At 46.0% G+C, this 27825-nt stretch overlaps 1 protein-coding gene, 3 long non-coding RNA genes and 1 pseudogene across 7 annotated transcripts; 2 read left to right on the top strand and 3 right to left on the bottom strand.

Moving 5' to 3' along the window:
- Positions 1 to 1454: 1454 nt before the first annotated feature.
- On the bottom strand, positions 1455 to 3976 carry LOC9267284 (uncharacterized). 3 transcript variants are annotated; one of them, XR_001542852.3, is made up of 5 exons: positions 3809 to 3976; positions 3264 to 3720; positions 3137 to 3191; positions 2067 to 2308; positions 1455 to 1741 (listed from the first exon to the last, which is right to left on the bottom strand). It is a non-coding gene; the product is annotated as an uncharacterized lncRNA (long non-coding RNA). The 3 variants fall into 3 exon arrangements; XR_003241011.2 differs by lacking the exon at positions 3137 to 3191 and having other exon boundaries at positions 3264 to 3743; XR_001542851.3 differs by lacking the exon at positions 3137 to 3191.
- A 2498-nt stretch (positions 3977 to 6474) lies between these two features.
- On the bottom strand, positions 6475 to 9512 carry LOC136355448 (uncharacterized; annotated as a pseudogene).
- A 1119-nt stretch (positions 9513 to 10631) lies between these two features.
- On the top strand, positions 10632 to 15021 carry LOC9270601 (protein SMAX1-LIKE 5). 2 transcript variants are annotated; one of them, XM_015768935.3, is made up of 3 exons: positions 10632 to 12419; positions 13469 to 13688; positions 13903 to 15021. In XM_015768935.3, exons 1-3 carry the CDS (start codon positions 10960 to 10962, stop codon positions 14554 to 14556), a joined length of 2334 nt encoding a protein of 777 aa, XP_015624421.1. In that variant the 5' UTR covers positions 10632 to 10959; the 3' UTR covers positions 14557 to 15021. The 2 variants fall into 2 exon arrangements, with proteins under 2 accessions (XP_015624421.1, XP_025878695.1); XM_026022910.2 differs by having other exon boundaries at positions 13466 to 13688.
- A 2281-nt stretch (positions 15022 to 17302) lies between these two features.
- Positions 17303 to 21132, bottom strand: LOC136355035 (uncharacterized). Its single transcript, XR_010739057.1, has 2 exons — positions 18026 to 21132; positions 17303 to 17908 (listed from the first exon to the last, which is right to left on the bottom strand). It is a non-coding gene; the product is annotated as an uncharacterized lncRNA (long non-coding RNA).
- Positions 21133 to 23857: 2725 nt separating this feature from the next.
- LOC9266355 (uncharacterized) lies at positions 23858 to 26837 on the top strand. The gene is made up of 3 exons (XR_010739174.1): positions 23858 to 24304; positions 25422 to 25508; positions 26443 to 26837. It is a non-coding gene; the product is annotated as an uncharacterized lncRNA (long non-coding RNA).
- Positions 26838 to 27825: the final 988 nt, after the last annotated feature.

Here is a 27825-nt window from a genome sequence, read left to right as displayed (position 1 = left end):
TATCAATTTGTGTATCTGTTTTTTTCTTTTTCTCCCATTGCATTTAGCATGATAGTACTTTGTGTTGTTGTCACCATCAATAGTCTCTTGATCTTTGCATCCTTGGAACCATTTGAGTCTTTCCTCTCTAATGGTGAAATTCAGTTTAATTTCCAGCTCTCTTCTCATCTCTCTGTCAGTATTTGTCATTCCAACACTCTCTATTTTTTTATCAAGTTCCCTAATTGTTTTTAAATTTTCATTCTTTTCCCTCCTGTATCTCCCCTCCCAATTCTTATTCCATCCTTTAAGTTTTTTCCTAACAGCCCTCAGCTTTCCTTGCCATCTCTCTATACTAGAACCCCCACCTCTATATGAAGTCCAGACTTCACTTACCGTGCTATCAAGATCTTCTCTCAGGAACCAGCTGGTTTCAAAATTAAAAGGGGATTCACTCTTAAAATTCTCTCCAGAATCAACCAACAAGGGGTTATGGTCAGAATAAACATGTTCTAAACATTGAACTGAGATATGAGGATACATTTGTTCCAATTTATTTGTAACCAGGACCATGTCCAATTTTTCAAAAGTTGGGTCTTCATGACAGCTTTGCCAGGTATAACTAGATAACCCCATATCAATTTCCCTTAAATTCCCTTGTTCCAGTATAGCATTAAAGATAAAGCTCCACCTACTGCAGCCACCTGGTTTGTTTTTCTCACTTGCATTTCTAATAATATTAAAGTCTCCTAATAACAGAGGATTTTTTTGTCCATTCAACTCCTGTGCCAATTCTCTTAGGAAAGTTTCTTTTTGTTCTTTTTGGGCAGCCCCATATACAACCATGAGATCCCAGACTTTGTTGTCATTTACATTTTTTATGGAAGTTTTTAAGAAGAATTGAGATTTCCTCACCTCTATGATCTGAAACTTATCTTCATTCAAACCAACTAAACTTATCTTCATTCAAACCAACTAGGATCCCCCTAGATCTTCATGTTACAGGTACCCAGTTCCAACAAAAATGTTTGGATTTGGTCAAAGTTTTCAAAATGTTGCACTACAAGAAATCTTATGATAGATGACGCTTCATTTACGTCACAAACATTGAATTTTTCATCACGTTTCATAATCTGTGACGCTCGCGTGACGAAAATTCATTCGTCACCTATCATGCGTCTCTAATGGCGTTTTATGACGAAACCTTATTTTTTCGTCATTAATTTAGCGACGATCCTTCTGTTGTCATAACTTTATGACGCTCATATTCGTCATTATCTAGCTAAAAAACATCATAAAATATTTTATGGCCCATTAAAATCCATGTATTGAGCACCCTGTTAATGGGCTTAGCCCAATGGCAAGCAAACTATTTTTAGCCCAATTCTATTATATTCATTTGCTTTAATATCAAATAATAAATAGGCCAAATCCATTGCAAAAGCCCATATAGGCCCAAACATTATACCACACCATTTTCAACCCATCATATCATATTCATTATATTAGAATCAAATAACAAGTGGGCTAAGCCCATATAGGCCCAACAATCAAACACTAACAATCCATATAGCACAAAGGTTACAGCCCAATTAGCATCCATCACAACCCGACAAACATCCAATACAACACAAAATTTAAACACAGCAAATCAGCAAATTAGCAAATCAACTGGTTAGCCACTCGTGGGAAATGCTTGAACTGCAGCAGGGACAGAAAGTGCTTGAACTACGGCAGAGGCCTCAGCTTGCCCAGGAAGCCCCTGTATCAAATACACAGTGCAATAGATTAGTCACCGATTACATGATAAAATTGCGCCTGAAAAACAACTGAAGTGGAAGAAATAAGTGGTCACGCATGCATGACAAGTGCCTATGTTGCTTAAAATTATTTTTTGATCTGTTTATTGTTATTATTTTCAACAAGTCATTGTAAAAACTTAAATAACACAGATTAACATCTTTCTATGAGTTTAAAATTTTGAGACTCCTTATTTATTTTAAAAGTTTTAACGACATAATAGCACATCAGGAAGTCCAAGCAACAAGACAGGGAAAAAATGGAAGGTATGCAGAAATGATTCTTACAGTATACAAATACTCCACAGCCCGTTCTGGATTGTTGTATGCAGCTCCCAGAGCACGCATAACAGTGTCACGGTCCCAAGCTCCTCCACCCATTTCAAGAATTGACTGAACAGTCCCTTCTAAATTGCTTCCAGCAACAAGGTTCGACGCAGCTAGACCATAGATATCTGCTTCGGTGCTGGTAGAATCAAATTATCAGTAGTATTGTCAAAGTGGTCTTTCATATCTTTCCACCAAACTATCTACACACAAAAAAAAAGAGCATTTGTTAGATAACGAAGCATCTTCATGAATGGACATTTTGTGCTCGAACCACTTTAGCCCATGTATGTATATATCCAAGAGTGCATTTACAGGAACTCAATGCCAAACTCAAAGGATGGCGTGTCAGATTTGCTAGCGTGATGTGCATTGATTACCATACATGCATGCCGACCAATGCACTAAACAACATTATATTTTTCTCAAATGTAAAGTTTAACTCCAATAAAAAAAATTTCTAAGCCATTTACAACACAAATCTAAAACAAAAATTACTAAGAAACAGAGTGAAACTAATGACTGGGTAGAGATAAATCAATAGATTACTTGTTTGGTGATTAAACGTTGCAACACACAGCATGGCAGTGGTAGGCCACCAATATCCAGTTGCTCCACGGCCATTCTGAAGGCTTGTTATAAATTGTGTTTTCATATAATGTTCCAAAGCAAAATTTTCCTAAAGCATATGGAGTTGGTATATCTAAACAAAATTAACAGGAACACCATATAACAGATTAAACCATCGATGCATGGGCAGCACATTACAATTATGCATTCTGGGGATAAAAAATATATCTCAAGAATTTAAGCTAGATAACATTTCTCAAGTACCAGAAGACCCTTTGTACAATAAATGATTTCTTCATGTGCATTAGATATGCTCAGCAGCAGCCAGCAAGCTATAGAAAGAAAATCTCAGTGTTCACACTTCTTTGAAGGGCATAACTACGGTATTTGTAACAGACGGTAGATGTTCCACTCACTAAATCAACACTACGTAGAATCAAAAAACATAGCTTACTAACTACCTTGCTTTTGCCATCTAATGCATTCTGGTCTGGCAGCCTTAGTGCCTTGCCTTGCCTGACAACAATCAATTAGTTTGCTACTGCTACTCATTCGGACTGAAAATAAAAGTAGTTTCAGGTCACTCACATGGTCACCTGACTTAAAATCAGGTGCTTGCAGTTGTTGTTGCAAGTAGTTATCTGAAGATTGCAAGGTGAGACTGACAATGGTGGCCAGCAAGCAGCTCCACTCGCAGCGATGTGGCGGCCACTGCCAGCTGCACCACCACCGGCCGGAGGAGATCGCCGGCGCCGAGAGCCACGAGAGGGACGGGTCGAGCGGCTGCGGCGGTGCTGGTCCAATGGTCGTGCTGATCCTCGGGTCCGGCGCGGCGTCGGAGGCTGAAGATGACGGCGGCGGCCGCTGGCGCTGCTGCTGCGGCTGTTCCTGTGGTGCCGGCGGAGGGGCAGACGCTGGCGACGGTCTCCCCCCGATCTGTGGGCCCTCTTTTTGGGATCTGGGCACCGTGTCTCCTCCCGATCTGCTCTTCCCCGACCTCGTGGCGTCGGATCGCTGCCGTCGTCATCGCCACCTCCGCCTCAACCTGGGGGACCACGCAGCCGCCGACTGATTCAGATCGGTTAAACTGTAGGTTAAATTGGGACGAGAAGATCCGCGTGGGAGGGTCTCACCTTGGGATGCTCCGGCGACGCGGCCACGCCACAGCCGGACGCCGCTGCCGCCTAGCCGCCGCAGCCGCGCGCCCGACGCGCCGCCTGACCGCCTCGCCGCCGCACCGCCGCTTAGAGGCTGCTGATGGTTGGTGACGGCTAGGGTTGGGGAGTGTTCTGATTTGAATCGGTGGCTAGGGTTGAGGGAAGCAGGATACGAAGCAATCGTTGATGCGATTTTACCAAAATAACCATGGTGTATGATCAAAAATTATACAAGTTCCCTGGACAAAAGGGTCATTTCATCGTGAAATATTTTTGACATGGGGTAGAGGTGGCCAAACGGGCGGCCCGGCCCGGCACGGCACGGGCACGGGTCCGGCATGGCCCGTTTCGGCACGGCCCGTTAGGCACGGCTCATGAAACGGGCCGTGCCGTCCCGACCCACGTGCCGAGCCGCCGGCCCAAGCACGGCCCGTGGATGGCCGGGCCGTGCCCGTGCCGGCACGGCATGCGTGTGGCCCGCCGTGTCAGTACGGGCCCGTGAATGAAAAATGGGCCGTGGACGGGGCACGGTTGGCCCAGGAACCGAAATGGCGCGGAGGGATGCGATGCGGACTTGCGGAGGTGGCTGGCGGGCTGGGCCATCAGCTAGGAGGGGTGCTCAACGGACTTGCGGAGGCGGCTAGCGAGCTGGGCCGTCAGTTGGGAGGGATGAGATACGGACTTGCGGAAGGATGAGATGCGGACTTACTACAGTAGCCGTGCCGTGCCGTGCCGGCCCGCGGGCTCGGCCGGCGGCCCAAGCACGGCACGGCTACTCGTGCCGTGCCGGCACGGCCCGTTACTGTAGCAGGCCGTGCCGGGCCGTGCCGGCTACAGGTTCCGCCGTGCCTCGGGCCGCCCGTTTTGGTCCGGCCCGTTTGGCCACCTCTAACATGGGGGATGGGGCGCGAAGCTTCCCGCCACGCTGAAAGTTCACAACCCCTGTTTTGTTTTTTGCAAAAAAAATAGAAATAATATGTTAATTTATGAGAACTTTAAATTTAATTTTAGGATGATTTTTGTGTTTCAAATGTAAAAATCATAAATAAAAAAATTGTAGAACTCATCGAGATCTACAACTATTGTATTGGTCGTTTTTACAAATAAGTTCATTTGAACTATTCAAATTTTAAATTTTCAAAATTTGACAACTTCGAACAAAATTTGGGGTTAATAAATGATTTTAAATGGAAAAGTCACCAAAACCGAAGTTGTAGAACTCATCGAGATGCAAAATTTTTATTTTGGTCATTTCTCTATCTGACTCTATTTGAATAATTTGAAATTGAAATTCAAAGTTTGAGAACTTCGAATAGAACTTTTTATTAGTGAACGACTTCAATTGAAAAAGTCATTAACAACAAAGTTGTATAATCCATCTAGATCTATAATTTTTATTTTGGTCATTTGTTCATCTGACAAAGTAATTTGTAACGTTGTTCACAAAATGTACATATCTCCAATATAGTTTATAAATTGTAGGAGAGATATATAAATTTTGTGAACAATGTTACTATCGCTTTGTCAGATGAAGAAATGACAAAAATAAAAGTTATAGATTTTGATGAGTTATACAACTTTGTTGTTGATGACTATTTCAGTTAAAATCATTTAGTATATGAAAATGTTGTTTGAAGTTGTTATAATTTGAACTTCAAATTCAAATTATCGAAACAAAGTCATATAGCAAAATGACTAAAACAAAATTTGTAGATATTGATGAGTTATACAACTTTGTTGTTGATGACCTTTTCAGTTGAAATCATTTAGTACTTGAAAATGTTGTTTGAAATTGTCATAATTTTAAATTCAAATTCAATTATTGAAACAAAGTTATATAGCAAAATGACCAAAACAAAAGTTGTAGATCTTGATAAGTTATACAACTTTGTTATTGACATTTTTTTCATTTGAAATCATTTACTACCTGAAAAGTTATTTGAATTGAGAGGAGGGAGGTCAAATAGACTTCTCGGTGAGGGAGGAGCAAAAAAGCTGGGCCGGCGGCCCGAAGAGGGAAGAGGAGGGAGAGAGAGGCTGCGGGCTGAGAGAGGGAGAGAGTAAAATTTGGGCCGAAAAAGGCCCAAGGAAGAGAGATGAATTTTAATTTGTTTTTCATTTATTTTAATAGGTTAAATGAACTTTGGGGCATTAAAATAAGTTATTGAGCTCCAAAAATTCACGGAAATTTTCAGAGAATAATTTAGACCACGTAGAATATTAAAAAAATATTTCCGGCCATAAATTTTACATAAAAAATTTATTTTCCTCATTAATTCACTTGATTAAATTGCTTTAACTTTTAATACTCCCTCCATCTCATAATATAAGGCGTGCATGCATTTCAAGATTAAAGTTTTAAACATTTGACCAACACTTAATATAATATGAAATAAATTTTAATTGTTAAAAATTATATCATTAGATTGACATTTAAATTACTTTTATATGGTTATAATTTTGTTGCTACAAATCTTATAGTATATGAGAAATTATAAGCTAAAGATTAGTTTTGGAGACCGTGCCAACTTTAATGACACCTTATATTATGAGATAGATGGAGTATATTTTTCTAGAAATGCATTATATATATCTATGACGTTTGCTTTGTGCCCCTTATGACAAGTTAATATTCGTCACGATGACCCATTGAAATACTTTATCACGATTTTTAGTTGGCAGTAACAACGAACACATTTTTTTCGTCACTAAGCCACCCCGTCTCATACTAATCGTCATAAAATGGAATGTGCTAATGACGAATAGCTCCGATGTCACGAAGAATTCGTCACAGAAGATCATATTTCTTGTAGTGTAATTGACAGAAAAATTGTGCTTCATAGTTTCCTGCAATCCTACAAAGTCCACTTTATGTTCATCCAAAATGTCTTTCAAGTGTTTCATTTTTTCATACCTCTGATATTCCATATGATTCCTTTCATTTTTTTCTTTTTGGTATTTTTCCCTGGTTTCCTTTTGTTCACCCTAGGAGTGACCTTGACAATTGCAAGGTTTCCTTTCTTGTTTTTCTTTTTACCCTCACCAGATTGTGAATGTAACAATAAAGATTCTGCCCAATCCAGTTCAGAATTGTTGCTTTCACAGTCTGTTTCATCAAGAAAGTTAAATAAATCATCCTGAAAGTTGTCATCTCCTTTTTTATTTTCAATTGGTTCATCTTTTCCTACCTTTTGTTGTTCTTTCAAGAAGAGTTTCACTCTAGCCTCCTCTAGGTCATTTATCAATTTCATATTTGTATCCACCGCCTCAATTGAACATCCAAGACTAACTCCTATTAGATTAGCTAGATCTAGCAAAGAGACATTAGAATCATCTATGGAACAGGGAATAAGATCCTGACCTTTGTTGACAAATGCATTCCGAGCCTCCTTTCTATCAATTGCCATCTCCAAAGACTTCTTTTCTTCTCTGTCTTTGAATCTTTTGCTTGCTCTCCTTTCTTCTTCCTAACTTCCACCCTCCTCTTCAGTCAGCACCACACCAATTGACTTTGCAAAATTGTTTTCAGATTCTTGAGATTCAAACAATTCCTCACTGTCTCCTAAATGTACTTTTCCTTCTTCATCTTCCTCCATACCTTCCTTAATGGACCTCATTTGCTGGTTTTGTCCCACTTTTATCATAGGTAAGGATTCATCCTTACTTTCAACAGCCATAATTTCCTTATTAGAACTCTCTCCTCTTGTCTCCAAGCCTCTTTTGAGCACCTTGTGTTGTTCCTTCTCTTCCTTCTCTTGAATTGCCATGGCTATCTCCCTGTCTTGCATGATCTGTATTGCTTTCTTTTTGTCCTCCTTAGCTAACAACTCAATCTTAGCAGGGGTGTAGTACTGAATCTGGGAACTTTCCCCCCTGCCCTTGTCCTTCCCTAAACTTGCCTCTGCTTCCTTCAGTCCATGCATATCTCCTCTTTTTTCTCTGTCAAACTCCCCTTATGTTCAGCATCTTCCTTAACCTGTGTCTCTTTTCCTTCCATCTGTTTGCCTTTGAGCCACCCAACCTCCACCACCTTCTCTAGAGTAAAGATTGCCTCATACAGTAAAGCCTCAGGAGTAGATAGCATCAATCTGAGAGGTAATTGCTTTAAATCCATCATGCCAATTTTCATTCTGACAACATCCTTGGAAGTGATAGTTGGCATATCCACTTCCATCACCACTCCTAGATTAGAACCCACCTCAAACAAGGCTTGATATCCTTTCATCTCATCTGGTATTCCTTCTACAACAACCCACACCACATGCAGTTTCCCAATCGCAGCTGATTCGTTGTTCCATTCAGACACATTTACTTCCACCTTAGTGCCCTTGACATTGAAATGGTCAAAATTGGACAACTCAACCAACCTCATTCTGTTTGGGAATCTGACTTGTAATGTGCCATTAGCTTGTTTTTTGGCCCTCCATTCCTAGTTCCACTTGAACTGATGTCTAAAACCTTCTTCTAACTGGGTTTCAGATATGTCACCTCCATAAATCACCTTAACCATTGCCATAGGATTCATATGTTCCTTAGGTGGGATAGTCTTAACATTCTGAATCAATATGCAACCCAGTCCTAGAGCCCCATATCCTACCAACTTAGCCACTGGTCTCGGTTGTTTATCATATAAGCAATCCTCAGTTCTATGAGTTGATTTCACACAGTTGATGCAAAAAACATTGACATTGTAATCTCTCACAAGATGACCTCTCTCCTTGCATCTAAGACAAACAAGCCTTTGATTCTGAAACATTCCAGGGGGATTCTGATTTGGATTTGGAGCTGGTGCTTGAATCCCTTTTGGCTGTTCTGGAGTCCCCCTTTCCTTCTTCTGTTCTTGCTCCTTTTCCTTGGTTGCACTGGGCGATACTGTTGAGTTTGTTTCTCAGTGACCCCTTGCTGACCCCCTTTTGAACCTTCCCCCACTGTGTCTTCCATACCTCGAGCTTGTTGCTTCCATGGCGGTTGTTGATTCTGACTTTGTTGCTGTTGTTGCATCTGAAGATTTTGCCGTTGAAATCCCTTATCCCCTTCCCATCTCCTTCCACCACCACCAAATCCCCCCACTGTGGGTTGCGGAGATCTGGTCGCTGCAGATTTCTCCCCCTCCATCCCCCACCTTGATTCGCCATGTGTTTCTCGCGAACCACCTTTGCGAATCGTCGAGTATCACCGGAGATTGTGCCCTTCCACCGTGATTCTCCACCTCCTACTCCAACTCGTGGCCACTCCTCTCTCTCTCTCTCTCGATTCTCCTGGGTGGTGACGAATTGACGGGGATGCACACCAAATCCCCTTGAAACCCTAGACTTGTGGAAGTGCCTCTCAAGTGTTCGACCAAAAAATCAAGGTGGGCAAGCTGTGTACCTCTACTTACCAGATCAAATACCTTTGTCTCGCTGCCCAGCGGGGCCCGAGTCCCCCCCAGCTCCACCATGGGTGTGCCTCCTTTCCACCTCATCACCTCGAAAAGCACCATGCCGCCATTGGTGGGCTCCCAAACTTTCTCCTAAACTTGGAATTCCTAGCACACATAGGTCTAGGCTTCGTCCCTCCTCTACCGAGCTCACCACTGGCTGCTTCGGCGATCGCCGGAGTAGGGTTCCTCCCGTCGTATCACCTCTCCTGCCTCCAAGCACGTCGCCTCTCGAATCGCCTCTCATGTCACCTCTCTGCAAACGCGTCCTCTATTAGGATTTTTATCTGCGGGTAAACAGACAAACTAGCAAAACTACCATCCCTATACGCGACCTAATCAGGAACTCCCGGCCGGCGGACCCCTTTTGTTGTGTGTAGTCGTGTAGAGACTAGAGACTTAGAGTGTAGAGAGTCGGGTGGGAAGGAACGGCACGCGGGTAGGCTAGGAGGGGGCCGCGTTTTCGTTTTGGTGGTCAGTCAAAGAAAGGGCGGTCACACAGGCGGAGAGATAGCGAAGTAACGGCACCCCCCCGAACTCCGAGGAAAAAGATCGACCACGGCTAGTCCGTCAAGGAACCAATGCATGCCCGTCGTCTCTGACCAGTGATGACCCACCCATCCGTCCATCCACTCCTCGAATTCCTCCGCCAGCGGGGGCGCCCACCGGCAGCCGGCAGGCCGGCCAGCCAACCAGCCACCAACCCAGCACATCCATCCCTCTTCGCTCTCTGCTGTTTCGTTGCCTGCGCTGCACTGCAGCAGCCTTGTGTGTTCTGCCTGCCTCGTAGCAAAAGCAGCAGCATCTCCATCCGTCTCGTCTCACATTCTCATCACTGTGCTTGACATGCACGGAGTCCCAGGCATCGAAATGTCTCCTTTCTTGCCGCTGCCGCTCACTAGTCCTACGCGGCGTGGCAGGGGCAGGCACTGCGCAACAAACAACGGCGTACGGTGGCGTGCCGGTCCATGGGATGGAACAAACGATGGAATGACAGGGAATTCCCTCGCCTGCTGTGCTTGACGAATGACGATCGCCATGGCGCGCTCGTGACTCAGCTACCTGCGCGCCTGTGCATGCAATTGCATTATTATTCCTGCCTTTCACTTTGATTAGTGTGTGATTTGCTCAACGGTGATGCCCACAAGTGAATGAATAGAATGGATGGATCTTTGGCGCCATATTGTCACAGTGTGTGAGTAGGTACCTATCTGTACCTTTTCTGCAGGGTGGAAAGGGAAAGATCCCTGAATCCTGACGAAAAACCAAAGGCAAAGTGGACGGAAAAGAATGAGAAAAGAACAGAGAAAGAAAGGGTTGGCATGGCATTCAGATTGGCAGGGCACTAGGGCAGCATGCAGAAAGACAAAGAGATGCAATGCAACAACAGCAGCAGCAGTAGTAGTAGAAAAGAGACAAACTAATCCCGACCCCCCTTTGTATAGAAAGCAACAATCCACACAAAGGAGGAGCAGGGTGAAAAGAACATGAGAGGGATAAAGCCTGACCTGTGAAAACCACTCTAGCACTGTCTATTCTTTCTACTCCATTCTATAAACCCCTAAAAAGTGGAATACTACTACTACTAGTTACTACTCTACCATGCACACACAAAGCTAACCTACCAAAGGTGAACTGGTGACTCTTGCCACTGCACACACCACTGTGAGCATAGCGAGGGTGCAAGACAACATTGGGGGTGAAGGCGATGCGCGCGGGGGGGTACACGGTGCACCAGGCGCTGTCCGCCGACGCGGCCGCGGTGCTCAAGCTCGCGCTGGCGCTGGCGCGACGCCGCGGGCACGCGCAGCTCACGCCGCTGCACGTGGCGTTCACGCTGCTGAGGAGCTCCTCGTCCTCGTCCTCGTCCTCGTCGCCGTCGGACCCGCCTCCGTTCGCTTGCTCCGGGGGCGAGCCGTCGTGCTGCGCCCACGGCCTCCTCAGGCGCGCCTGCGTCAGGGCGCACCCGGCCGTGGCCGCCTGCGCGCCCGCGGCGGCGGCGGCGTCGCACCCGCTCCGGTGCAGGGCGCTGGAGCTCTGCTTCAACGTCGCGCTCAACCGCCTCCCTGCCACCAATGCGATGGCCGACTGCGGGCGGGCGTGCTCGCCGGCGTCGTCGCTCGTCCCGCCCGACCCGACGCTGTCCAACGCGCTCGTCGCCGCGCTCAAGCGCGCGCAGGCGAACCAGCGGCGCGGCTGCATCGAGCTGCAGAGCCTGCAGCCGCCGCAGCACGCGCTTCAACCGCAGCAGCAGCCTCTCCTCGCGATCAAGGTAGAGCTTGACCAGCTCATCATCTCCATCCTCGACGACCCCAGCGTGAGCCGGGTCATGCGGGAGGCCGGCTTCTCGAGCGCCGCCGTGAAGAGCACCCTCGAGGAGGGGGGCGCCATGCTCCCGAGCCTCGGCGGCCACCACGTCTGTTACTCGTCCTCCTCCCCCGAGCCGCACATTGACCTCGACGCGCACGCCGCCAGCGGCGGTGGCGCGCCGTGGCCGGCTCAGTTCTTGCACCGTCCTGACACCGGTTCGTCGTGCAAGGAGGAGGACGTGAGGGCGATCTTGGAGGTGATGGTGCGGAAGCAGTGGGCAAGACCCAACCCCGTCGTCGTCGGCGACTCGGTGTCCGTCGCCGAGGCGTCGGTGGCGGAGCTCATGAGGCGGCTGGAGACGGGCGACGTCCCGGGCGAGCTGCGCGGCGCGCACGTGCTGAGGCTCCACCTCTCCCGCGTCCACCTCCGCCTCATGACCCGCGCCGACGTCGACGCCCAGGTGGCCGAGCTACGCCGGACCGCGAACTCCATCGTCGTCGACGCCAAGGCCGCCGGCCTGGTCATCTACGTCGGCGACGTGCGCTGGGCCGTCGATGATGACGACCACCACCACCACCACGCCCTCGCGGAGTACTCCGCCCCTGAGGACCACATGGTCGCCGAGCTGGCGCGCCTGATGTCCGAGCTCCGCGCGGCGTCGCGCGGTCGCGCCTGGCTCGTGGCGGCCGCGAGCTACCAGACGTACGTGCGGTGCCAGCAGCGGCGGCGGCGGCGCCGGGCGCCGTCTCTGGAGGCGACGTGGTCGCTGCAGGCCGTGGTCGTCCCCGCGGGCGCGGGCGCGGACGCAGGCACCGGCCTGTCCCTCGGCCGCCGCGCCCCTCCGGCTCCACCCCCAAGGTGCTCGACAAATCTCCCTGTTCGTTCGTACGCTTTGTTTCATTTTGCCATGCTGTAAACTGTGCCATGACCGTCATCCTCTGCTGCTGTTCTTCTCTGCTTTGGGTTTGGTGTTGTGTACTCTGTTTGGACAAGCACACTTTGTGCTGCTTGCACAATGGTAGTACTAAAGAAATGTAGCCATGTAGGATTATATTCCACATTGTAGCCATGTAGGGCCCCTTTAAATCAAAGGATTTATATAGGAATTTCATAGGATTCAAATCCTATAGGAAATTTTCCTATTTGGCCCTTTGATTCAAAGGATTGAAACTTTTCAAATCTTATGAAATTCCTATGGAATGACACATTGCATGTGGATTTTGGAGGAAATTTAGCAAGAGCTCCAACCTCTTGGAAAATTTACTTTGAGTCTATCTCTCTCATCTGATTCCTACGTTTTTCCTGCGTTCCAATCAAACGACCATTCCTATGTTTTTCTTGTGTTTTGTAATCTTCTATTTTACACTTCAATTCCTGTCAAAATCCTATGTTTTTCCTATCCCTCTATTTTTTTCAACCCTGCGATTCAAAGGGACCCTTAGGATTTAGGAACCACTGAAATTTAATGACCTTTCTAATTTATTGAAATTTTTAGATTTGAAATAGTAGTGGTAGTATTTATAGAGTACTGTAGTAAATAGGAACAGGATGGCTTTGTGTGGATGATTCTGATTTTTTTCTTTGGAGATTCTTTCTTCTTCTTTCTGGGCCAGGCAGTTTCTGGTTGTACAAATGTACAATATGCTGGAAAGCTGAAATCCTGAACCTCTCCGATGGAGAAAAAAACAACAACATTGGTTAATGATCTTTCTGGTACACCGTTGTAGTAGGTGAACTTTTGTAGTTTGTTCGTTCCTTTTGCTTGTCTTTTCCTTCATCTAAAGGTCTAGAATATGTGCTATGGTCACTTTAATTTCATCAGAACAGGAAATTTAAAATGATTCAACCCCCATGCATTGGAACTTAATGGGCATCTCTTCTTGTTTCCATGTGGCCATGTGTAGCAGGGTGGCAGAAGATGATCAGATTGCCAAGCTTGGTGAGATCCCCACACTGGACCTTGCATTGGGAGGAGACGACGGTGGCGTGCCGGCCCTTTGCGCCGAGTGCGCCGACGGCTATGAGAAGGAAGCATCGCAGGTGAGGGCGAAGGCAGATGGCACCACCCTTGCCCTCACCTATTTCCCCGGTTGGCCACACGCAAACGAGCCCCAGACATCACACAAGGTAAATCCAATGGATGAAATCCTCTATTGAAATTGGGAATTTTCCTGACTCCACAAAGGCGAAATGGTTATAGGGGGAGTTTGGATGGGGTTAAAAAATTTTAGTCCCTGTCACATCGGATGTTTAAACACTAATTAGAAGTATTAAATATAGACTAATGACAAAACTCATTCTATAACCTTGTACTAATCCGCGAGACGATTTTACGTTGCAGGCTGAGCTGATGGAGCTGAGGAGGAAATGGGGAATCTTGTGCCAGAGGGTTCACTCCCGCAGCCACAATGATCAGGCGTCTGTTCCCTCACCGATGCCATGGTGGTGCAGACCATCATCGGTGAGCCGTGACGGCGAGGCGCGAACTGAGCTGAATCCAAGCTCTGCCGGGCTACGCTTAAGCTTTGGCACACCGGGCGATCATGACCGGAGCGAGAGCGTCGACGAACGTGGTGCCGACACTACACTGAGCCTCCTGCCTCCGGACTCGGCGGCGGCGGCGACGACGTGGCAGGATACTCGTGGTCGCTGGAGCGAGGGAGGAGGAGGAGGAGCAGACGGCGAGATGATGACAGTGAACGGATTGGATGCCACCGTCGACGCGGTGAGCATCCGGCGGGTGTGGCTGGAGCAGCTGCTGCTGTCCGGTGATCTCAAGAGGAAGGCGGAGAAGGGCGGGCTCTCCGGCGAGCCCAAGCCCCGTCGGAGAGGCGGTGTCAGCCTCGACCTGAACATCTGCGCCGCGGCTGACGACGACGACGACGGTGGCGACAGCGAAGAGGAGGCGGCTCCGAGTGACCTGACAAATGAAGGTGGATGTGACGGCGGCGGTGAGCCGGGACGCCTCGACGACAGCCTCGACAGCCACGAGTAGGGCGCGGGTACGGTTGCCATCACCGCGATGGCGGCGCCGTACAGCAGGGAAGAGCCCGGAGGATGACGGGGAGAAGGTGGTCGTCACCTCTCTGGTTTTGGTTTCCAATTGAAGTGATCAGGAGAGCTTGGAATGTGGGACTTGCAGAAATTCAAACTATGAAATTGGCGGGAAGGGATGTTAGGCTAGTCCCCTCCTACCCAATAGGATCCATGGATGTGGACACTGAACTGAATTGTTCTCATGGGCTCCGAATTTTTGTCCTTTTTGTATTTTCTGGAGTACTTTCGGTCTTAGAATTAGTCTCTTCCTAAGTTATATGTAAAAAAAAATGTTTACTGCAGTAGTATTGGGATCTTAGGTGCAGACTAGTGATCACTCAACACCCTTTTGTTATTAGCTGATATCTTAATCAATGTAATATTTTCATCCCCACAAAGATTACTGTCGACAATTTTTTTGGGAGAAAACTTTCGATTCTTAGACCATTGGATTTGTTCCAAGACTCGTGCAAACATGGATGAGAAAATAAAAAACATTTGATGCGCCTGTAAGGAATCAAATGCTGGACCGTTGTTTAACTTCCTGCTTGGATTGTGTTACCGCTTCACCACATGACTATTATGATAGAAATATTTCATTTATATAGAAGTTACATACAAGTTACAATAGTTACATTTAGAAATTTTTCTCCCAAAAAAGTATTTCCTCTAGAACACATTTCTTGTTTCATGTATATTATCTAAATAGTTATGTTTTTTTAAAAAAATTAACAAGATAGATTAATATGAGTATTAATCTATCTTTTCAAATATTTAATAGAATTTAATAATTACTTAGGGACATAAAAGAACGATGGGATTGAAAATCCATCTCCCTTTGTTCATAATACAGAACGCTGATAAACTAAATTTCCTCTTCGATTCCAAATACTCCTGTAGTGTGTATTACGTTTCATGGCAGTTCAGGCGTTTTTTATAATTTGCCCAAACCGAAAAATTCCCTAACCGAGACGAAATTTCACCGCACTGAGATTACCAGTGCCGTTTTTATTTCCTCCAACGCCTTTTTCTTTTTGGTGATAGAGGGAAGGCATCCACGCCTCCCCACGAGAACAAGAAAAATCAGACGGTGATACATGCAATGTACTCCTACAGGAGAGACATTTTTTCTGACCACCTCTCCGTATAAATGTCGCCCTTTTCCGCAGCTTTAACCTCCTGTTCCTTTCTTTCTTTTTCTTTCCTTGGCCCCTCCGGGCTTTTTGTTTGGAAGCAAGCGGGCACGCTGGAAAAGGGAAAAGACGTTGGAATTTCGGAGCAACAGGAGGGAGGAAGGGAGGGACGAGGGATGCTGACTGGATGAACCGCGGTGCTCCCGAGCCCGACGCGGCAGACGGCGGGCGGCGGCAGGAGATGACAGGCAGCCAATGCCCGGATGGCCCCATATGGGACTATGAGGTCTGCTGGTGAAGTGTGCTGCCTTTCCGAACTCATGAAAGAAGGAAAGATCATGGGCCGAGTAGGGGTGGCAATTTCCCCGTAGGGTACGGGTACCCGCCGGGGACCCACCCCTACGGGTCCAGGGTCGAGGCTATATTTGGCCTCGTGGGTGCAGCGGGGCGGGGCCCCGAAAATATGCGGGGTGCGGGGCCGGGTATGTGTTTCCACCCGCGGGTGACCCGGGGACTCGAAAATACCACATATAGCCCACTTAAAATGTGGCCCAATAGGCCCAGCTTGTTAAGATAATTTTTCGTATACCATCTTATATACCCAGCCATACAGGAATGCGTATCAATCAACCACCCAATCCAGATCGAATCAATGTGTAGCTACTGCATCAGCGCTGCCGCTGTCGTTGCACGCGATAGCGACACTGCGCGGCCACTTCGCCTCGTCAGCTCCTTGCACCGCCGCCCATGTCGGCGGCTGCGCCGTTGTCTCGGCCGCGCGTTGCCAGCTACTGCGCTTCCACCGTGCCGCCGCCCATGCCGGCTGCTGTGCCGTCATCTCGGCCCCGCGTTGCCGGCTGTTGCGCTTCCATCGTGTCTCCAGTTGCGGTGCCTCCATCACGCGTCGCTGGCTGCTGCGCCTTGGCCTCCATCATGCGTTGCCCGACTGCTGCACATCCGCCACATCTCCGCCTCACCGACCCCCTCGACAAGCCGCAATCCTAGTTTGCCCTCTTTCTCTACAACTTGCAAGGCTCCTGTCGGGGTCGGGGATCTGTAGGGGCCAGGGTCGGGGGAAGCTTCTCACCCGAAGATATTACCGGGGCCGGGGGATAAAGTCGGGGGTTGGGGACGGGGCCGTTCCTACTCAACCTGGCTCCGACCCGCCCCGTTGCCATCCCTAGGGCCGAGTTCATACTCGGTTGGAAAAAAAAAGGATCGTGAGGTGAGTACTCTGAAAAAGTATACTTTGACTCCCTCAGCTATTGCCCGAGTATGATTTATATCCTCCAACCACAAAATCGGGTATATCGACTCCTCCAACCACAAAACCGATGCAAACAATGTCCCTGGGTGGTTTTGGAGGTGGTTTTGGTTGACGTGGCGCCTACATGGCGGTTTTGACCGGGTCTTTATACTACGTGGCGCTTATGTGGCATTAGAATATAAAAACATAAAAAAAAATGTAGGACCCATATATAAATTTTTTTAGTGTGGGACCCACCGACATCCTCCCTCACCTTCTCTTCTTTCTCGTCCCTCCCACTCTCTCCCTTATCTCCCTTTCTCTCCCCCGGCCTGGTAGCGTCGTGGTCGTCGTTGCCCATGGCCACCAGACGCCGGCGCCGGCGCTGCCGCCTCGACCGCCGCCCCCACCGCCACCGCCACCGCTCCTGACCACCGGCGAGCTCTAGCTCCTTCCCCGTGCGCAGACGGCCTGCGAGCTCCTGCCCGCGCGCGGACGGCCGACGAGCTCCTCCCCCGCCCGCGAACAGCCTGCGAGTCGCCGTCGCCATCGTCAGCTCCCTCCGCCATCCACGGCGCCGACGGCCTCCTTCTGCTGCGCGCGCTTTAGGAAGATCACATGGTGCTCGTACGCTGCCAGCGCCGGGATAACCTTGCGGAGGAGCTCCTCCAGGGCGTTGATGGCGGACGCGACCTTGTCAAGGAAGCCAGCGAGCAGGGACGGCTGTGGGCGGAGGTGGAACATGCCGGGGTCGTTGTCACCGGCAGCAGCGGCGACGATCTGGCTGTCACAGGCGAGGTAGAAAGTCTTCCCGTTGAGAGACCCGATAACGTCGCGGAGGTTGGCAACCATCGTTGGGTCGACCGCCGCCGTGTCTAGGCGAACCAGGAGCAACACGGGCACCACCATCGAGATCGATCCGACCTAGCTAGCTAGCTCAAAACAAAAAAAAAAATCAGCAAGATGAGATAATCAAATTGAATGGAATTCTGTGATCACTTCCTGTACGTAGAAGCAAAATCAAAGGCAATCGAGATGAACTTACGTACCTAGCTAGCTCGCCGGTGGCCGGGGAAGCAGCATTTGACTGCAGCGGCGGCGGCGGCGCAGCCGGGGGGACAGACCCTATCCTCGCCTCCCGCCGTCCGCGATCCTGCTTTCGCCACCCAAACCCGTCGCCGGCCTCCACCACGTTGGAACTCAGCTGTCGCCGGGGGGACGGGACCCACGGAAGCCAGCGGCGCACTGATGGCCTTCGCCGGCCTTCCGCCTCCCCGCTTGTCCTACCGACACACGAGATGACATGTGGGGCCCACATGTCGATGGGTCCCACTTTTTCTGTGTGAATGACATGTCGGTCCCACTATTTTTCTGTGTGAATGACATGCCGGTATGTTAGAAACCCAAATGGGCTGCCTGTGGGCTGTCAACCACTTTCAAAGCAAGGCCGAAGCAAGCAAATCAGGAGCATTATATAAGCAGCAGGAGCAGCACCAGAGAGGGGATCGAACAGAGAACGAACAGAACCGGCTGAGGGGCTTCTCGGCGGCGATTTGGAACCGGGCTTGGTTCCTTGTCGATCTTTACTCTCCCTCTTCCTCTACCTGTCTAGAAGCTACTAGAACCTTCTAGCCTTTTATCCTATCATTTTCTACCTCAAAACCCCTCCACTATTGTAACAGACTAGGTTGTTCCTTGTGTTGGATTTAGTACTTCTACTCCTGAAATTGCATTGTTGAGTGGGTCTCTAACAAACCTGGTATCAGAGCCACCAACCCCCACCAAATTCACCAAGCAAGCATCCATGGAAAGTGAAGATAAGTTGGATTTGATTTTGAGGCGGATGGAGGAATTCGAACGGAGGCGGGTGGAAGCAGATCAGAGAAGGAGAGCTGAATACCAGTCTCTCAAGGTGGCGGTAGAATCGTGGATGCCTGAAATCCATAAGAATGCTGAAGACCTGCAGATTTTGGTTGGGGATGAGCAGTCCAAGGTGACGCCCACCACCTGTTCGACGTAGTGCCCCAATGGCAGCAGCCCGAGCACAACAGCGAGATCCATCTACGACGACGAGGGGACTACTCCGACGATCATCCTGGAGCTTGGGGATGGTGAGGACAAGATTCATGACCCTGACATCGTCGCCAAGGTCTCTCTTGAGGTCACACCCACCATGTGTTCGATGAAATGCTCTGTCCCCGACACCGAGTCCAATCTCATCATGGTTGCGGAGGTGACCTATGCCAGCACAGCCACTGTCTCTATGGAGTTGGTAGCTGCTCAGGAAGCCATTGGTGCCACGTACAGCGACACCTCTGACCATTCCAAGTTGACGCACACCAAGTGTTTGACGGTTGTCCTCGATGCCATTGGTGACACCGGTCAAGCTATGGTTGTGTTCCAGACCTGGACAGATGCATTCAAGGACGTTCCAACCTCCGTTCAGTTCATGGACTTTTTTTCATGAAGTATGATGGCTAACATCAAGTGGAACACACCAATGCCCATTAAGTATTCGGTGCAGTTCCTTGGGCATGACATGATGACTACAAACCCTCTTGATGTTAATCCATGGCCACCTCCTTGGTCAGATGGAGTGATTAGAGGCCGAGACTTAAGGCCTTCGCCATGGCCGGGATTAAATTTTTGTGGGACGGTGGAACACTTGATGCCACCATGGCCACCCCCAACTCAGCCAATGCCTCTAACGTATCCATCAAAATTTGGCCTTGTGTTTACAATAGATGGAGTACACATTGATTGGAATCTTGTTGTTGCAGTGCATAAGATATTTTGGAGTGTGATGATCAAATCAGTGAGACATGTACCAAGCATCAGTAGTGAGCTGGATGACATCCAAGGGAAATCCACTAGGATATTTATTGTTGTTAAAATTCCTGAAGGATGTAATCCAAAGAAATCAAGCTCTGCGACAACAGAAACACAAGTATCACATTTATTCAACTCATTCTCAGAACTATTAGATGTGCACTTGACCACTACTGAAATGAGCCAAGAAGTTCGTTGTTGGCAGGGAGCTCTTGAGTTGCAAGTCAGTGTGATCTTCTGGTTACTGGCAAGGAACATCCATCCTCCTAAAATTGAAGTACAAGTACTGGAGTTTTTATTGAGGGTGCTCATTGGCAGTTTAAGTGAAAAATACTCTGGTAATACTATTGATCTTGAGGTGTGTTTTTGGAAAATAGGTATATGTTTACACAGAGATGTCCTTAAGTTCCCAATTTCACAATCAACAAATTCCTGCATTACAATTTTTGTGTGATCGACATGATGCTTTCAGTTTTGACACGAGCATGGAGTGGAACAGTGATACAAGAAAAATCATACAAGAAACAATGAGCTTACTTGAGCATTCAGTGATGATTTTTACTAGCATGCTGGACCTACAATGGTTTGTAATTAATACAGAAAAGTGGACTTCAGGATCAGTACCATCCTCATATATTGCTCTTGCTGACAAGTACAAGACTTCAAGTTTTTCCATGGTCTATTGCAGTAAACTGAATCACTCTCACAAAACAATAATTGTGCACTTACTGATCAGGAACAAGCTCAAGACATGGATATCTGAAATGATTGGAAGAACTGATCGTGTTGATGCTAAGTTCACAATTGTTTGTCAGCTATCAAGATCACTTCAATCTGGGACACATATTCTTGACCTTTATTCTGCAGAGGAGCACATTTTTGACAATTTCCTTAATGCTATCATGTGGTGTTCAGTTCCTATCAAGAATCTACATAAACAGTGGGACCCTGGTGGCTCTGGTGATACTTTGCATCGGCTTGGGGACAAGCCGAAATTTAAGGAGAGGAGATTGTTAGGAACCCAAATGGGCTGTCAACCACTTTCAAAGCAAGGCTGAAACAAGCAAATCAGGAGCATTATATAAGCAGTAGGAGTAGAACCAGAGAGGGGATCGAACAGAGAACGAACAGAACCAGCTGAGGGGCTTCTCGGCGGCGACCTGGAACCGGGCCTGGTTCCTTGTCGATCTTTACTCTCCCTCTTCCTCTACTTGTCTAGAAGCTACTAGAACCTTCTAGCCTTTGTATCCTACCATTTTCCACCTCAAAACCCCTCCACTATTGTAACAGACTCGGTTGTTCCTTGTGTTGGATTTGGTACTTCTCCTGAAATTGCATTGGTGAGTGGGTCTCTAACATGGTCCCATGTATTTTTTTACTCTAAAATGCCACATAAGCGACACGTTATCGACACGTGGGACGAATAACAGGTCAACACTGCCACGTAGGCTCCACGTCAGCCAAAACCGCTTCCAAAACCACTCAGGGATATATTTTGCACCGGTTTAAATAGTTGGAGGAGTCGATATACCCGGTTTTGTGGTTGGAGGTTATAAATCATACTCGGACCATAGTTGAGGGAGTCAAAGTATACTTTTTCTAGTACTCTGCTGCCTTTTGAGTTTCCACCTCAGGTGGTATTCGGATCCACGGACTAAAGTTTAGTTCCTGTCACATCGGATGTTTGGACACTAATTAGAAGTATTAAACGTAGACTAATGACAAAACCCATTCCATAACTTGGACTAATTCGTGAGACAAATCTATTGAGCCTAATTAATCCATGATTAACCTATGTGATGCTACGGTAAACATGTGCTAATTATGGATTAATTAGGCTTAAAAAATTTGTCTAGCGAATTAGCTCTCATTTACGCAATTAGTTTTATTATTAGTCTACGTTTAATACTTTTAATTAGTGTTCAAATATCTGATGTGACAGGGACTAAAATTTAGTCCATAGTCCATGTATCCAAACACCACCCGAGATTTTGTAACGGACTCAAAATTTCAGGGAAAATTTTTTGCAAAATATTTTAAGTCATGCTCTTGTTGATTCTTACGCTAAGCGACCTTACTTTCTCTTAATCTCTTTTACTTTGGATCTAAGCTTTATTTGCAAAGTTAATCGCTCCCTTTTAAATTTTACAAAACCTCTTTATTTATTTTCTTTAATCTCTAACTTTGGCTCTAGATTATATTTCCTTTGACTCCTTTACCGAACATCTCCAACATCCACAAATACCCTTACAATTCCCGCTCAACCATCTCTAGAGCACATGAAATATCAATCTCTCTAGAGTTAATACTTTTTTTTATTTAGAGCTTACCACACTACCACCAAATCCAGTTTTATCTTCCACCAAATATTTCTCCTTTGATCTCTACCCAAACATATGAAATACCAATTCTTATTTTTCCCTAGAACCAATACTTTCCTTTTGATCTCCACTCAACTATCTCCAGAATACATGAAATGTCATCCTCTAACCTCCCTAGAGTACAATTTCCAATTTCCTCAGAGTTAATACTCTCCCTTTGAACTCTACCCGAATATCTCTAGAGTACATGAAATGTTGATACCTTTTCTTTAGATCTCCACCTAAATATCCCCAAAGTCCATAAAATATCCTTTTCAATCCACCTTCGAGTCAATATACCCATACTTTAGAAGTTTATCAATCTACCACCAATTCCGTTCCTATAAAAATTCCCATCCACATATACCTCTAAATCCAGTTCTATACTCCCACAAATATTTCCCCTTTGAAATCTCGTTCATCTAAATTATCCATTCAAGATTTCAAAGTCCACTATTTAGCTTGGGCCAATGTTTTCCCGATTGACCCAACTCTCTGTTATATCCCATTAATCATTTTTATCTCTGGGACGAAACCAGTATAACTCCTTTTTTGTTGGAATTTATTTTGGATCACACCTTTATCTAAACCTATCCCCAAAAACCTTTATTTCCTCTACATTGATCCAAAATATTCTAGGGTCAAGTTCCTGTTTTGATCGAGCCGCCAGTTTGATTCCTATGGCTTGATTTCCTCCTCGGCACAAGAACTATACTATCACAAATAATTGAGTGATTGCTCTTGTGCTAAGAAACTTATTTCCAATCCCTTCTATTCAAAATACCAACTTCCTTTAGCCACAAATATTTCACCGAGAATCCATACCACATATTTTGGAGGCTAAAATCCTAGTTATTTACCTCCATCTTTTTTTTGCTATCATCCCAAAATTTATCCAAAGTTAGAAGATTAATTATTTGTATTTTCTTTCCTCCCATTTGACTATTTAAATTTTACATTTTTAAATATTAGAGAAACTATTTTGTGATAAGTTTTATATTTGGTCCTTATTGAGTTCTATAAGATTGGAGCATATTTATTTTTATCCTTTTCAAAATTTATATCTCAAAATAAATATCTTTGATTTTATTTTAAAAATATTTCAAACTTCTTTTTTGCTTTAAAAATTTTATATTTAAATTCTTTTTATAAAGTTCAAAAGGCCCCAAACTTTTCTCTTCTAAATTTTATCTCCTTTAAAATCTATTTAAAGCCTTCCATCCAAGTTCAAAAAGTCCACAACCATCTATCCTTTAGTTTTCATCCCCTTTGAATTCCAATCAAAATCCTCCACACAAAATTCCTATAGACTCCTATTCATTTTGGGCCTAAATTCCTTAATTCGGCCCAGTCAGTACAAGTCTGTATTCCCTCCCTCTTTCCTTTCCTTCCTGTGGGCGCCGCCGCTCACGGCTGCGCCGCCGTCCGTGGTCTTCTGCCGCCGTCACCGCTGTCTTGCTGACCACGGCAAGTCATCGCCGTGCCGTGACTCTCCTCCTCCGCCGCCCAATCTCGGCGCTGCCGCCACGAACGCGCGCCGCCTTTGTCGTCCAATGGAAGAACAGAACCGGCGCCGTCTCCTTTTCCACGCCGCCGTCACAAAGTTCTCCTCACCCTTCTCCTCCGCGAACCGCCATCGGAAACCGATCTCCGCAGCCTATAAAAGGACGACGAGGTCGCCCCTTTTTCTTCATCACAAGCCGAGCTCCTCAAGCTCTCTCTCTCTTCCTCAAGACCGGCTGCCGCCATCGTCGGCCGATCTCCCTCACCGGAGCTCCACAAGACAAATCCTTGCACCACTAGCTTCACCTCACTCCGGCGAATCCATTTTACCCATTTACCCCTTCTCTCCCACCTCAAATCAAGCCACTACCACCACTCTTCTTGCTGCCGCGGCCAAGATCTTGCCGCCGCCGTTCCGGCCATTCTCCTCTCTCCCTATGCCTTCCTCCACCTTCCTCGGGTGCGCGTCAGTCGGGAACACCACCGGCCGCAGACGTCGCCGATCCTCGGCCACCGGAGCACCGACGCCCTTCTCCCTCCCTCTCCTCTGTACTCGGCTGGAAGGAGAAGAGAGGAAGAAGAAGACGAGAAAAAGAGGTTGAAGGAACACCTGACAGTGGGCCCCACTTTTATAAAGTAATTCTTTTTCCTTTTATTCCAATTCCAATCTTTGAGCATCCATATCTCCCAAACCACACATCCAATTCCAGAAATTCTTTGACCTAAATTCATATAATTTCAAACCCTTTATTTTGATACCAAATTTTCTATTTTAAAATTTTATTTAAATTTCTTTGTTTAAATGCCTTTTCCTTAATTATTTATTTACTTTCTAATTTTAAACTATTTTAATTAACATTTAAAAATTATTTTATTTAAATACCTTTACATCCCTTTAATTTTAAATTTCTTGTTTTATTTAAAAACTTTTAAAATTAAATTATCCTTTAATTTCTTTAAATGCCCTTTTCTTTATTTTAAAATACCATTTTAAATTTTATTTCTTTAATCTCTTTTAAAACCCCTTTTTGAATTCAAATTTCTTTGATACTTATTTTTATTTTTAAAACTATCCCTTAACCACCAAATAACCGCCTTGGGACTTTATGGCTTCCATGGAGACATTCGCGTGGTCTCAAACCCCGACGTCAAACCGTTGGTCGTAAAACCCAGCATCACCTAATCCTAAGGTCGAAGTGTTGCTCTTCGCACCCCACGCCTCGACGCGTACAGTGGTCGGAGCCTCGCTACTCCTTCGACCTCCACAACACGCCGCACACTAGTCCTTGAGCTATGTGCGATCCTAACCGCTCTACTATCACTCACGACTGTAGGATAACACTATTCCTCCCCGCAAACCTGGATAAACCTTCCCAACTCTCTAGTCGTTGTGCCACTTGATTATAGCATCGACTAGACGAGCCGATATTTAGCCGCTATGTTGCCTATCCTTAGCATCGGCTAACCAACTCCAAATATCTAGCCATCGTGCTACCCAACTCTAGCACAGACTAGAAACCAAATCCACCAAATAAACCCCACCTATCCAAATTTATCCTTTCTTGATTTTATTCAATTCCCAACCTTTAGAAACCAAAACCTCTCTTTTATTCTTCAAATTAAAAGTTTATTTTAAACCCCTTTCCTTTTTCCTCTCGCCTCGCTCCAATTTTTTTATTCCTTGGCTTTATCGCTTCTTTGTAGCAATTTGCTTATAGGCTTTATTTGCTATCTTTTCGTATCCGTACGTTAGACCATACAACAAGTTTTATCAGCATCCAAGGAGCTAACGTGGACCCAGATGGCTACGCTGAAGCCGCGGGAAATCTTAAGGCGCAAGGCAAGACATAACTAAAATTTGATCATATAGAAAACTTAATCCTCATATTTAATTTGATGCATAATATCCTTTAACATCTCATGGGTAGATGTTATAATTCGGAATAATATTGTGGTAATTATTAATGCTTTCTAGCATTGTTACATGAGGTTATTGAAAGATGCATTGGACATCATTTTATGTGGTTTATTATTCAAATATCTTTACAAACTTAGGAATCCGGTTAAAATGGGCATTTATGAATTGAGTTTGTGAATATTGTGATTATGAATGTTGTTGAATGATGATGATGGTGTGGGGAGTTTGGAAAGTTTTGGGTGGTTTAACCGGATTATAATTACCCCCTTATACCATAGGAAATGACATAGTTGCATCAATCCACACGACCAAGAAATTGGACTTAGCCTAGTACATTGTCCCACTATATGAAAGACTGTTGGGTGGCTCTATGAGCGGTTGGGGTGAACATGCGTAAGGAGTTAGGGGGCAGTGTTTCACAACAGTGGGATTCAGGAAAGTGTGACGATATAGATACCTTGCCCTAGACCTGGTAAGAGTTCGACCACTATGATGAACCAAGACCCCATTGTGCAGTAACTAGTAGTAAGTGGGACCTTCGAACGGCTCTATTGTTCTCAGCCTAGCTAGCTGTGGGCATCGTGCGTGTAAAGCTGGACAGTCTCTGCAGAGGTGAATTAAATCATTCGAATGTGCCGTACTCCCGGTTCTGGAGTTGTGTCATCAGGGTGATTCCTACTCCTGAAGTATAAGTAGTTTTAAAATTTTAAATGTTGATGATAAAGATGGTTTATGATTTTTTATTACTTCTTTACTTTACCATTGTTTTAGCTATTTATATCTATTTACACTTAATTATTTATAATATGTTTTGCTGAGTACATAAGTACTCACCTTTGCATAATTTGATATATAGATATTGTGCTAACAAGAAGATCAGAAGGAAGCGAGGTCTACAACAACGACGAGTTTATCTAGGCTAGTCTACACTCGAGCGTTTGCCTGTGGAGTTCTTTGGAGTGTACTAGTTGTAATTCTAGTAGTTAAAGAGTTTAGGAGTTTAATACTTTGGATTTTCTTGTATTTCAAATAAGGATATATTAGTTTGGATCTTTTCACCCTTTAACAGTTGTATAATTAGCATGTATAAACAAATTTGTGTAAATAATCGAAAGCTGTTCTGTATATCAATCTGTGCGTGATCGAAATCCTGGACGATCACGAGTGGATTTTCGGGGCACCAAGCTTAAATTGGGTGTTCCCACAGATTTGGAATGAAATATCGCGAGCTGAGTAAAGTTCATATTTAAATTTTGTGTCAAAATATTTGTTGTTCTCATATTTCAAAGCACTTTTTAGAAATGCTCTTTCCTCAATACAGTCATACGATAGAACTAAAGAAGAAAAACAACGGACCTCTCATCAAGTGTGGAGTTACAGGTATCAAGGAGAAACACATTCTGATAGGCTATGGCACCCTCTTCACTCAACGCTATGTTATAAAGGTAGCCTGGCCTCTCGTCCACGACCACCATGTTCATCATTCTTCTGTGATTGATGAAGATTTCACTCCTTCCATATCTTCCAACATAAGCGTCGCATCAAACGCCTAACAGGTTGTTCTGTCCATCCCCTTGTGAGAGTTAGCCCACCAAACGGTAAGGTCTGCTACGCCGGCGCCTAGGTCGAGCACATATTTGAAGATAATGCTGGACAATGCCCAAACTTGCTTGAAGAAGCTACATTCGTTGACTATGCATGGTTGCAAGTTTGCAGCACCGCCACACAAAGAAGGCATGCTAGCTACGTTGGCCATCCATGTTTCTCAAAATTGCCCCAAGGTATGGCGTTTCTCGAGTAGCCAAGTCAATGAAAAACTTATAACGGCCAAGTAGGTCTTCTAGTGGAACTCGCTGCAGATGGATGGTAAGCGGCCACCGCATAGAAAGTCTCAAGTCACCAACACAAAGTACTCATTATAGATGACCATATGTCTCAAGGCCTGACGGCCCGGGCCAAGGCCCGGCCTAGGCAAGGCACGGCCCGACTCGGGTCGTGCCCATGCCTGCCTGGCCCGACAGTCGTGTCGTGCCCAGGCTGCTACCTCGTCACGCTGGCTGGCACGGCCTGACACAAAGTTCAGGGATGCAAAATAGACTTATTTTCAACCATATGTAAGGCACGGCACAAAGAATAGGGAGGAAAAATAGATGTATTATATGGCACGGCCAAAGAGTAGGGACGTAAAATAGACTTATTTTAGCTATATATGTCATAGCCCAAAGAAGAGAGAGGGGAA

This window comes from Oryza sativa, chromosome 2, assembly GCF_034140825.1.
Source record: "Oryza sativa Japonica Group chromosome 2, ASM3414082v1".
NCBI classification, from domain to species: domain Eukaryota; kingdom Viridiplantae; phylum Streptophyta; class Magnoliopsida; order Poales; family Poaceae; genus Oryza; species Oryza sativa.
Note: the sequence above shows the minus strand (reverse complement) of the source record. Positions and strands in the feature narration are given on the sequence as shown.